Genomic DNA, 13188 nt, shown 5'->3' on the forward strand with positions numbered 1-13188 from the left:
GCCAAGCACTGGGTTAAGCACTGGTGGTTCAAAGGAAAGCAAAACACAGTTCCTGCTCTCAGGGAGCACATACTCTAAAGAAGGAAACAACACACAAATCACTATATACTAAATAGAGATGTGTTTTATATATATATATATGGGTGTGTGTACACATATATTTACACACATGTATTTAGAGATGTATCTGTGTATATATTTACATAATGCATATACATGTGTGTATTTAAATAGATATAGGTGTATATGTATGTGTTTACATGCATACATGCACGTGTACATTTCAGATAGAAAGATAATCAATAAAGGGAATGCAATTGCATTAAGGGCAATTGATAAAGACATCCTGTGAAGGCTGAGAACTTAGCTGGGACTTGAAGAAAGCTGAGGAGGCCAGGAGGTGGACATGAGGATGAGAATTCCTGGCATGATGGGTGGGTGAGAATTCAGCCAGAAAAAAAAAATTCAAAGAGTAGGAAATTAGAGTCGATGAATGCCTAGAACAGACAGCAATATTTGGAGGGGGCAGTTGCAAACAACTCTAGGTAGAAATCAGAAGAGACCTATTGTTGACAGAGAGCAATGGACAGCAATTCCTGAAATATAGAGCAATGCATGTGGGGAAATAGACTGACATCATTTCAATCAGTTAAAGACAAAGAAAACTTTTGAAAATTCTCTGTGTATGTGACCTTGTCACTTATGTCCCCTATTTGTGCATATCTTCATATAGGAACACCTTTTTTATCTCTTTATCCCATATAAAATTCCTAGGAGTTGGTATCATGGATAAAGTGCTAGAATTGGAGTTATGACTGCCTTTGTTATTAACCAGGTATTTCATCTGACAGGCTAGTGTAAAGTAAAACACTTTGATGGGAACTTATGAGCTATGGTCTGGAAGATTCTACCCCCAAAATTATCTAGAACCTGGGAAATGCGGCCACAAGAAGTCAAGTGAAAGCTTTTTTTTTCCTTACATATGAGAGAGGTTTGGGTATCTTTGTGGGCAGTGTGGATGAAGCCAATAGATAAAGAGATATTAAAGATTAGGAAGAAAATGGTGAGGATGAAAGAGGAAGGGTTGTTCTAAGTTTCAAGTGAGATAGAAAGTTAGTAACCTATTTGTGACTTAGTACAGAAGTTTTACGGAGGTGCTTGAAGGTCAAAGAGGATAGATAATGTGCATGGAATTACACAGTTAGTTAGTAACTTCTAGATTTGAATCCTGGTCTTACATATTCTAAGCCCCTCTCCCTGTCTACTATACTATGTTGCCTCTAGAAATTGCTACCCATTGGATTTAATGGGTCATAGTTCCAAAGTGTTAAGAAGTAAAGGAACCTTGAAGATCATCTGGTTCACTTCCCTTGTTTTACAGATAAAGAAGCTGAGGATCAGGATAGAAAAGTTATAAGGCTGTAACTAGCATGGCTAGAATCTCTGCACAGGACTTGGATTGTTACTTAATGTCTGTGTTTCCCTGAACATCAGGGTCTTCAGCTATAAACTGTATAGGTGGGACTAGATGGCATAAAACGTCCCATCCACATTCAAATCTACAGTCCTATAATCTACTGACAAGCCTAAAAAAAAATCAATGTAAATTAAAAATAGTCAATCATTTCTCAGACAGAATCACCACCCCCACCTCCACCTTGGTATGGATAATATTCACTCAAAAAAGTAAATGCAAACAATTTAACACAATTTGGCTCTTTTATTACTTATTACAAGTTTATTTTTTTTAAACACATCAAAGTACAAGAGATAACTAAAATTATTGACTGAACTAGGTTGCACAGACCACACTCCCTTTTTTCAGAAGGTAGTGTGGTAGAGTAGAGCAAGTCTTAAACTTGGATTCAGGAAGAACTAGGTTCAAATCATGCCTCAGAAACTTAGTAACCTTGTGGCACTGGGCAAATCACCGAAAATTTCTTAGCTTCAGCTTCCTTATCTGTAGTCAGAAGATCATTGATGCAGAACTGGAAAGGACTTCAGCACTCATTTATTGAGGAGTCCAAAAGCCTTCACTTTCAGATGGAGAAACTAAGATCCAAAGGAGTCCCTTTTCCAAAGTCAGACAGGCAGCAAATGGCAGACAGAGCAAGGGTTCAAACCTGAGTTATTCAATTCCAGAACCAGAAACTCTTGCCAGCACAAGCTACCTCTCTAGCACTTGGTTCTCAAGACTGTTGTAAGCATCAAATTAGATCTGGTTCATATGCAGAGCTGCTCATTTTGCTCAGACTCCTATTTTATTGCATGTGTAATTAATTGTAATGTGTAATTTTATTGCATGTGTTTGCAAGGTCTTGCAAACCTTGGAGCACTCCATAAATGGCAGTCATTATTTTAATTCCCACATGTCTCATGTGTTCTTTTGTTGTAATGAATGGGACTAGAGATATTGTGATATGAACACCTGTCTTGCTATAGCATTGGACTCTTCTGCAAACAGCTTCTGAAGATTCTCATAAAACTAATCCAGGGAGACAAGGTTACTAGGGGAAGATAGGCCACTAAGGTTCCATCTCAGGTTCTATAGATATGCAAATTTACTCACTCACTGACTCATTCTTTGAGCTCCCAGATTCCTTCTTTTTCTACCTTGTTCAAAGCAGAGGATAAAAAGATAAAAAGTGGGGTGGCCAGGTAGCACAGCGAGTAAGAGCACCGGCTCCAGTGTTGAGAAGACCTTGAGATCGAATCCCGGGCTCAGACACTTAGCACCCACCCAGAAACACCTGGCCGTGTAACCTTGAGCAAGTTACTTAACCCTTATTGCTTTAAAAAAAAAAAAAAGATAAAAACAGTGCTTGCCTTCAAGGGGCTTACTTTCTACTGGGCAGGAAACCACTTTCAACAGTTAAGTAAATGGAAGCTATTTTGTGGACCAGTGCGAGACTTCTGTTGTTAGACCAGAGGGCTTTGCAAGTGAAAAATGTCAATTTTCAATTTCACTTTCTCTGCTTTAAAAGAGCCCTTCAAACACAAAACTTTTCTGGTGGTTTGCTTCCTAGGACATCTATAGCCATTTTTACAAGTTTGTGTTAAATGAATTATTTCCTCTTTGGCATTTCACCCTTAATTATGGTCATTTACAAGCAGAAGAACACCCATGCCTTGGTTATGCTGTCCAGAGTTGGAACAAGGCATGTGCTTTAATCCAAAGATTTGACTCAAATCAAATGCCTATTAATACCACAGACTACATTATTAATGATGATAGCTGTCATTTACTTTTAGTGCTGAAGGTTTAAAAAGTGCTTTATAAGCACACTATTTCATTTGATTCTCATAGCAACCCTATGAGTTAGGTTGTTGGTCAGTCATGTCTGACTCTCTGTGACCTCATTTTGGGGTTTTCTTGGCAAAGATACTGGAGTGGCTTGTCATTCCCTTCTCTAGTTCATTTTACAAATAGGAATTGAGGCAGAGTTCAGTGACTTGCTCAGAGTCACACAGTAAGTGTCTGAAGTTGGATTAAGAACTCATGAAGAGGAGTCTTCCTGATTCCAAGGTCAGTGCTTTATCCACTGTGTCACCTAATATTGTCTTTTTTACAGATGAGAAAACTGAGGCAAAGTAACTTTCCTATAGCCACTCAGTAAATGTCAAAGGTAGGATTTGGAAACAGATTTCTCCAAATCCAATAACCTTTCCACTAAGTAGCTACTGGTACAGTGGATAGAACACTTAGTCTGGAGGCAGGATGCTTTCAAATCCATACTCAGATACTTAACCAATTGTGTGACCCTAGACAAGTCACTTAACCTCCCTCAGTTTCCTCATCTATAAAACAAGGGTAATAAACAACAGCCTCTACCTCGAAGGTTGTTGCAAGAGAATCAAATGAGATAATATTTGTAAAAGGTTTTAGCACAGTGCCTGGCACATAGTAGGCACTATAAAAATGCTTGTTTCCTTTTCTCCACATTACCTTGCTCCTCATTACAAAGTTACAATCAAACTCCTCCTGCACTTGACCCTCCCCCTTCTGCCAAACTGGTGGCAGCCCAGGCTAATTGTACATAATATGTACCCTGGAGGAAATAAGCAGCCTCTAGAGTTCTTGAGTGCTGGACCTGAAAATTCAAAGCCTATAAAATGAAAGTAAATGTCACATTTCCATACAGTTGGGAATGAACCGTGACACGTGCCAACCATCCATAAATCTGAGGGGAGCTGCTGAGATAAATTTAGCTGAAGAGCTGCTTGGAATTTTTCAAGGATTGTTTTTGTTTGCAGGGGATACTTCGCCCTCCCCAAACATTTTCAGGACTGGAAACCAGAAATGTAGCTGAAAAAGATGGGAAAGGCAAATTGGAATCAAATTAGCTTCAAATACCAGGTATTTGTAGAAGTTACTGCACGGTTCCATGAACCTAAGAGGAGTCTTTGAAAGCTCTTACCTTCCTTCTTGGGAGGGGAAGGAGCAGTGGAGGACAATTCAATTTAATTCTACAAACATTTATTAAATTGTCAACTCAGTACAAGGCATTGTGGGAGGTACTAGGAACACCAAGATTTGTTTGTTTAATTAGTCTCTGCCCTCAAAGAACTTACATTTGGGGGGAAGGAGTAGAGAATGGGAAGAACAGATACTCCTAAAGCCAATGTAACTGATTGCCACCTCTCCTGGAGGGGCACTCATGCACTGACACCTTACTGATTGGACTTTGTGGGCTGGAATTGCCTTCTAATGATTTATTGACTAAGGCTCAGTAGATGTCTTCAGGTATATCCTATCTGAGTACAGCTTCTCCTATGAAAGTATCATAATTTCCATTTTCACTGGATCAATCAATAAACATTTATTAAGTCCCTGCTGTGTGGCCAGCACTGTCCTAAGTGCTAGAGATACAAAAAGAGGCAGAAGACAGTCATTGTCCTCAAGGATCTTACAATCTAATGGGGGAGAGAGCATGCAAACAAATATATAGAAAACAAGTAATTAACAGAGGGAAGGCACTGGAATTAAGAGGGGTCGGGGAAGGCTTCCAGTAGAAGGTGGAAATTTAAAGGAAGCCAGAGAGATCAGTAGTCATAGAGGAGGATGGAGAGCATTCCAGGCATGGGGTACAGTCAGAAAAAGTGCCCAGAGCCAATAGAGATGGAGTCTTTTATTCCTGGTACAGCCAAGAGGCAAGTGTCAGTGTATTAAAAGCACTTGTCCAGAGAGTAAGGTGCATGACTGGAAAGGTAGGAGAGGGTTAGGTTATGAAGCGTTTTGAATGCCAAACAGATAATTTTGTATTTGATCCTGAAACCAATAGGAAGCCACTAGAGTTTATTGAGTGTAGTTGGGGATGGGGGATAGGGAGTGGAGTGTGTGTGTGTGTGTGTTTGTGTGTATGACATGATAAACCTGTGCTTATAAAATTCTTTTGTGGGTGAATGGAGGATGAATTGGAGTGGTGAGAGATATGAGCCAGGCAGACCCACCAGCAGGCTTTTGCAGTAATGCAGGAGTGAGGTATTGAAGGCTTGCTCTAGAATGGTAGCAACATCAGAGGGGGAAGGAAGTGTATGGGAGAGATGTTGCAAAAGTGAAATTGACAGGCCTTGGTAACAACTTGGACATGGAGGGTGGGAGTGGGGTAAGAGATACTGAGGAATCCAGGATGACTCCTAGGTTTCTAGCCTAAAAGACTGGGAATATGGTGTTGCCTTCTGCAGTAATAGGGAAGTAAAGAGTGTGAGAATGCAGAGGGAGGGAAAGGGGTAATGAGTTCTTCTTTGGAGATATTTGGTTTAAGGTGTCTCTTGGACATTCAGTCTGAGACAGTTGAAGATGGGAGATTAGAGATCAGCAGAGAGAATGTGACAGGATAGGTAGATATAAGAATCACCAGCAGAGATGGTAATTAAATCCCTGGGAGAAGTAAAAATTATTGTATAAAGAGAGAAGAGAAGAGGGCCCTGGACAGAACACTGAGTGACACCTGTGGTTAGAGGGCATGATCTGGAGGAAGATCCAGCAAAGAAGATAGAGGCATGATAAGGTAGGATGGGGGGAAAAAAAGCCAGGAGAGAATGGTTCCCTAAACACAGACAAGAAAATGTCAAGGAAGACAGAGTGACCAACCATGTCAAGGGCTAAAGATAGGTCAAGGAGAATGAGGATAGAGAAAAGGTCATTGGATTTGGCAAATAAGGAATCATTAGTAAGATTAGTCGAGAGAGCAGTTTTGCTGGCTTGATAAGATCAGAAGTCAGATTGTAAGGAGGTAAGAAGAGAGTGAAAGGAGAGAAAGTGAAGGCACCTATTGTAGACAGACTTTTTTGAATTTAACTATTGTAAGTAGAAGACACAGGATGATAATGGGGACAGAAGGATCAAGTGGGGCTTTTTGCAGGACAGGGGAGACATGGCCATGTTTGTAGGCAACAGGAAACGAGCCAGAAGAGAGGAAGAGGTTGAAAATAGGTGAAAGCGGGGAGGCTAGGTGGCACAGTGAGTAAAGCACCAGCCCCGGAGTCAGGGAGGACCCGAGTTCCATTCAGCCCTCAGACACTTAACATCCACACACAAAAAACTAGCCATGTAACCTTGGGCAAGTTACTTAACCCCAATTGCCCTCCAAAAAGAAAATAGGTGAAATAGTGGGAATGACAGAGGGGGCAACTCGTAGGACGAGACAGATGGAAGGGATCAGAATATCATAGCTGGAAAGGACCTTAGAAATTATAAAATCCAACCTCATTTGATAGATAATGAAACTGAGCCTTGCTTGGCTCCTTCCTACTTTTTCAGCCTTCTTACATCTTGTTCCCTTCTAGGTGCTACACTCCTCTGTACTTGTCCACCATGCCCCAGTAAACTCTTCATCCTGGAAGATGACTTCAGTCCTGGGATTCACATGTCTTCTCTCCAAACTTGTGGCTCTTTTCTCTGATTCCATGGCTCCTCTTAGAACCTCCATTTAAGGAGGGCACCCAGGCCACCAATCTCTTCATTTCTCACCAACCTGACAACCCCCAGAATTCTCTGTCATGCTCAAGACTAGTAATGTCTTACTCTCCTCCTTCACACCCCTTATCAGCTTCCTTTTGTGTTTTAAATGTAAGCTTTCTCTTTTGCTTGTATTTTTATCCCCTTGGCTTAGGATCTAGCTCAAAGTTCTAGAGATCCATATTTTAAAGTCCCCAAAGCATTAAAATTTCTGAGGTCTAGAGTCAATCATCGACCTTCAAGAGAGAAATGTCCTCAGCAAGTGATTAGGAGAAGGGAGAGGACTTCCTGGAACTGAAGGACTAAAGCCACATCATAGGGATCATGAAATACAGGCCTTTTCAATCCTCCATGATATTGCTGTGAATTGCTTGGATAGTGCATGTGAAAGGTGGATGGGAAACATTTATTCAGTATTCTCACAGTGTTTTTGCCATCTGAAGCAAGAATCTAGTAGATTACTGGAATGCTTTTTACTTCTATATTTGTACATAGACTCTTGAAAGTCCTTAGCCTCTTATTCATTTTGCATGAATTTTCCTGACCTATGTCTTGCCACTGGACTCAGAGAACTCTAGAAGAGAGTGAGGCTGGTAACTTTGTACAGCTCTACCTCACTTAAATCCAATTCATGTGCAAGTCAAGACAACACCTACATGGTATCTTTCCTTCCTTCCTTCCTTCCTTCCTTCCTTTCTTCCTTCCTTCCTTCCTTCCTTCCTTCCTTCCTTCCTTCCTTCCTTCCTTCCTTCCTTTCTTCCTTCCTTCTTTCCTTCTCTCCCTCTGTCCGCAAGGAGAATTATACCCTTACAAGTGGGTGCTTTGTCCAAAGGAATATAAATTTTGATCACTTTAACCTCACAAGATATCTTGTGATATGCTTAGGGACTAGATGTTTTTTCTTCCCTACTTATTCTATTTAAAACAAACAAACAAACGAACTGTGATGATTAACTCTGGTCTTATATAGTTTGATTTTTTTTTTTTAAATAGGGCTCTGGAAAAACAGACTTTGATAAAACCCATGGGGATTCAAATGGAGCTACTTGACTATGCCTTTAAATCCAAATCTCTCCGGCTCTTACAGATTGGGCCTATAATAGGTCCCAGTCCAAGCCTAATTTGCTCATTTCTTGGGTTTTGATGACTCAGAGAGAGTGTAAATAGCAATTATTTTGGTTTTGGCCAGAAACCCTGAGGGCCTTCTCCTCCCAGACTGATTCTTTCCAGAAGCAAACTAGGCCATCTTCTGCCTCAATTTTTACCTAATCTTAAATAGCTCAATGGGTATAGCTGCAAACAAAATGAGACACGAAAAAGACCTTAGTTTAAAAAGGTCAAGGTCTGCCACTGAATCCAAAGCCATCTCCTGTCTCCACTGGACTCAGATGATTCTGGAGGAGAAAGTGAGGATGATGACTTTGCACAACCCTGAAGTATTCAGGCCTCTTTGAAGGATGAATAACACTAATTTGCATTGTTGGTGAATAAAGACTGTTCAGTATCTTACATTCATATTTGAGCCTTGAATGCCTATATGAGAGGTTAGAAACCCATATTTGGGGCAGCTAGGTGGCCCAGTAGATAAAACATTGGCCCTGGGAGTCAGGAAGACATCTTCCTGAGTTCAAGTCTGGCTTCAGACACCTACTAGCTTTGTGACCCTGGGCATATCAGGTAACCTTGTTTACCTCATTTTTTTCATCTGTAAAATGAGCTGGAGAAGCAAATGGCAAACCACTGAAGTATCTTTACCAAGAAAACCCCAAATAGGGTCATGGAGAGTCAGACATAACTGAAATGACAGGAAAAGGAGGAGGAAGGAGATACAGAGGGAGAGGAAAAGGGAGAAGGTGAGGAAGAAGGAGGAAGAGGAGGAGGAGGGGAAGAGAAAGAGATGGAAAAGGAGGAGGAGGAAAAAGAGGAGGAGGAAGATGAGGAGGAGAAAGAGGAGGAGTCAGATTTCCTATGAGTCAAAAATATTCTGACACCTCTCCCCCCTTGGAGACAGATTCCAGGGTTAACCTGGGATTCATAGAAGCTCAGGATATTCTTGGGGGCAAGCAGCTGTCCAGGGTGCTATCCATGCATAAATTGCTTTCCCCCATTGAATGTAAACTCCTTGAGGGCATTTTTGTCATTGCATCCCCAACACCTAGCACAGAACCTACTGCATAGGAAATACTTAATGCATGTTCACTTGTTAATTAATTCCTCAATTAACATACACTAAAGGAGGAGAACCGAGAGAGTACAATATGGTGATATGATTGAGTGGGCCCTTAAAAAAATCAGGAAACCTCCCTTTAGTGTGGCAACAATCAGGTTTGAAATAAATTTTAATGAGACATTTTGTAGGTCTTAACTGCTTTCTTAGTTAGAGAAAACAAAACAAAATCCTAATAGCTATGCCTTTAATGCACAAATGCATGATGCCCCCAAAGATTTGTCTGTTGTGGAATAGGGACTAGACCCATGAATTCATTGGTATAAGGAACTTCCAGATTATAAAACTCCCTCTACTTTTTGCCTACCTACTCAGAAGTTGCAGGGCCTTCTCTAGTCCTCCTGATCTATATCTTGCCACTGGACTCAAATGATTCTAGAGGAGAAAGTGAGGCTTGTAATCTTGCACAGCCCTCCCTCACTCAATCCAATTGATTTGCAAGTCATGGCTTCAGCCCCTGATGTAATGGTCCTCTTTCCAGAATGATGGACAAATAGCAACTCAGAGGTTCAATGACTTGTCCAGGATTACATATCAATATGTGTCAGAGACAGAACTTGAATGCAGGTCTTCCTATCATAGAATCACAAACCTCATTTCCTTTACATATACAATTTTAATGTGGGCCTGGAGTATTGCTTTGATAGGAATCATTGTGGTACAAAGGGATATAAATATGTTGCCCTTAGAATGAATAAGACCTGACTTTGAATCCCTCTTCCAACATTTACTGTCAGACTTCAAAGTGCAATAAATGTCAAAGTGGTAAAAAAAAAAAAAGAAGTCTGTTACCATCATTTTTGACACTGGTAGTGTACACTGGTAAATGTAAATAGTCTGATTCTTAGATTAAATTAGAGGTAGTGTTGGGATTCTTTTGTCCCATGCCCTCTCCCTTACCTCTGTAACAAATTGCCTCAGTTTCTTTTTTCCTTTCCTCAGTGGTTGCTTTGATCTTCTCCTAAGGATCTTGGCATGCAGATATTGTATCCGGTCTCTCTCTACATCACGGTAGAATGACCCAGACACTAGGATTTTAAATTGCATCAGGATGGAAGACAGCAAACCCAGCACCACCAACATCAGGATGATGACACTTAGTGGGATCCATGTTTTAGACATAAGGAGTTCAGGTTTGGGGATGCAGTTGGGTTCAAACAGGGATAAATAAAAGGAAGAGTCATTTATGATGTCATGATTGTCCTTCACCTGAAACACAAGCAAAGTCAAGTGAAATTAATTAGCCTTTATTAAACACCTATTGTATGCCAGGCTCTATACTAAGTTCTGCATTTGGAAAGAAAGGTAAAAATAGTCCCTGTTGCCAAGGAGCTCAAAGTGTAATGGCGGAGCCAACTTATAAACAACTATGAACAGACAAGATATATACAGGGTGATCTGGAGATAATGTCAGGGGGAAAGCCGTAGGATTGTGAAGGATGGAGAAGATGATTTGCAGAAGGTTGAACTGTAGCTGAGATTTGGAGAACACCAGGAAGTTGAGGGGAAGAGGAGAACAACCAATGAAAATGTGTAGAGTTGGAAGATGAAATGTTGTATATGAAGGAACAGAAAGGAGTCCAGTGTCATTGGATTGTAGAGGACGTGGAGGGCAATAAGACTGAAAGGAAGAAATAAGCCATAGTATGAAGGGCCAAAAAGTCAAAGCAGGGTTTTAGTGGAGAAATTGCTGGCTTTAGAGTTAGGTCTGAATTTGAATGCTACTCACTACTAGTTAGTATTGATTACAGGCAAGTCACTTAATCTTTCTGAGGCTCTATTTTCTCATCTGTAAAATGGGTTCAATAATGCCTAAAGTGCCTACCTCAAAGAATTGTGAGGATGAAAAGATATCAGATATGTTATATCATATATATATATATATGTTTATAGTACTTTTAAAACTTCAAAGCACTATATAAATGTAATAATAAATGGGTCTTTATTGCTTAAAACCCATCTGGTTTTGATGTCTACATCTTTTCTTTTTCAATGCTGCAACTTCATACAGTTCTGCCATTCTTAGCTTTTATTTCCCACATTTAATTAAAAACTTAATGCAAGAAGATGAAGAGAGTATTCTCATCTGGATCTAGTTCCAATAAAAGGTGGGGCTAGATTCTATGTAGCTCATCCCTAGGGAACCAGCCTTGCCATACAGACAGGAATATTCTAGTCTGGTATAAATAAGAGACTTAAGATATCTTCTGAAACAACATTCTGTGACCATAGAAGGTTATCATGCTTGTTGTTAGACAAAATATGTTAGACAAAATAATGTTAGACTAAAATATACTCCACAATAGAAACTTCTTTTCTAATGTTTCTTCCACATTTTTTTTTCTTGGAGGTCTTTAAAAATAGAATAATGTTTTGTGTTTCTGGGGTATATTCTGGGCTAGGAATATTTGCCTTCCTGATTGAAGAAAAAAAATGGATGAAACAGGTACCATCCCAAGGTCAATGTGAACTGCTTAAGACTGGCCCAGAATTAAGGAACTGACATTGATAGTCATGTAATGAAGCCAGTAAGGATAGTCAGGTTTGTTGATTCAGCTTTTTACCCTGACCTGGGAAAGTCATTTAATCTCTCTGTGGATTAGTTTTCTCATTTGGAAAACAGGAATTAATGGACCAGATCCTACCCATGAATAACATATTCCAGTTTAAATGAGGTACCTTGGGGCTTGAGAATTAATCTCAGGGCAGTGTGATGTTTAGCGAGGTCCAGGATTACTATCCCAGCACCCCACTACTCTTGTGTCCACAGACCTAGAGTGCTATCTTGATCATACCCAGGGATCAACTTATTCTCCTTCCCTATGTTTACATGTAACAGAGGCACTGGAGGACCATAGAAGTGTGGGAGAGAGGATTACTAGCCTGTTGTTTAGGGAAGAAAGCAAGGGAGACTATTTCAGTGACCTATCCCTAATTAACAAAATAAAAAATGAACCTCTGCATCTTAATAGGTAAGTTTAGTTCTTCTGAGCAAATGTACCTGTTCTTTCCTACTATTGAAATTGCCGTAACACCCCGACTTAATGGCTGATGAGAAATCCTGCAATAACAAAGCAGCATGTGGCCAATTTCATGGTGGTGCAGTAGGCATTTCATCAAGGCATCTAAGCAGGGATATGAGGGTTGGAAAGTTGTGTTATAAATGCAGTGAGTAAACATTTTTGTACTTAACTCTTTCAGGAAAGCAGGGTGATTCGTAAAGTGTTCCTCAGCCACTACCCTAGGTCAGGCCATCATTTCTTTTCTCTTAGACTAATGGGGCAGACTTCTAGCTTGACTCACTGACTCGGGTTTGTCTCTACTTCAATTCACCCTCCAGACCTGGGACATTTCATCTTTCAACAGCATAGTGTCGCTAGCCTGGTGACCTTGGGCAAGTTACTTTCTCTATTGGAGGCTCCTTTTTCTCGTCTGTAAAATGAGGAGAGTTGAACTGAATGAGCTGTGAGGTTCCTTCCAACTTTCAACCTATGATACTATTAATTGTTCTTCACAAACCAACATGCTTGAAAAATCTAAGGGGACCTGCTTACATAGACCATGTGAACAAACCACTCAAATAATAGATTCCGACATTTAGCACCTTATGGAGAATCCAATGGCAAAAGGAAAAGAATTTTAACAAGCTCTGTCTTGCTTCCCCATTGGGAAACCTCCTATTTCCCAATTATTTCCATTCTCTGCCCCCTCCTTGTCACTCCTTATCATTCCCTGTCCTGTCTTGTTTATCCTCTGGCCTGCTTTGTAATGCTTTGCCTTTTCACTCCTTACACTGAAGGCTTGAAATCCTTCAGGTTTTGAGTTCCCACCTTTTCATTTTCTTTCTATATCCATGGAAATGTGTGTGTGTTGTGTATGTGTGTTGTGTATATATGTTGTGTGTGTGTTTGTGTGTGTGTGTGAGAGAGAGAGAGAGAGAGAGAGAGAGAGAGAGAGAGAGAGAGAGAGAGAGAGAGAGAGAGAGAGAGAGAGAGAGAGA

At 40.4% G+C, this 13188-nt stretch overlaps 1 protein-coding gene across 1 annotated transcript in view; it reads right to left on the reverse strand.

Annotated features, from left to right (window-relative positions):
* Positions 1-1706: 1706 nt before the first annotated feature.
* The window catches only part of DCSTAMP (dendrocyte expressed seven transmembrane protein), a 63078-nt gene continuing 51596 nt past the window's right edge, over positions 1707-13188 (reverse strand). The window contains exons 7-8 of the mRNA XM_069081008.1: positions 10089-10397; positions 1707-4306 (exon numbers count right to left, since the gene is read on the reverse strand). Of these exons, the coding sequence (XP_068937109.1) occupies positions 4232-4306; positions 10089-10397 (384 nt within the window). The 3' untranslated portion in view covers positions 1707-4231. The remainder of the gene's footprint in view (positions 4307-10088; positions 10398-13188) is intronic.

The sequence above is a fragment of the Petaurus breviceps genome, unplaced genomic scaffold (assembly GCF_028583685.1).
Source record: "Petaurus breviceps papuanus isolate PSGF00001 unplaced genomic scaffold, PetGlider_PUasm1.0 98, whole genome shotgun sequence".
NCBI classification, from domain to species: domain Eukaryota; kingdom Metazoa; phylum Chordata; class Mammalia; order Diprotodontia; family Petauridae; genus Petaurus; species Petaurus breviceps.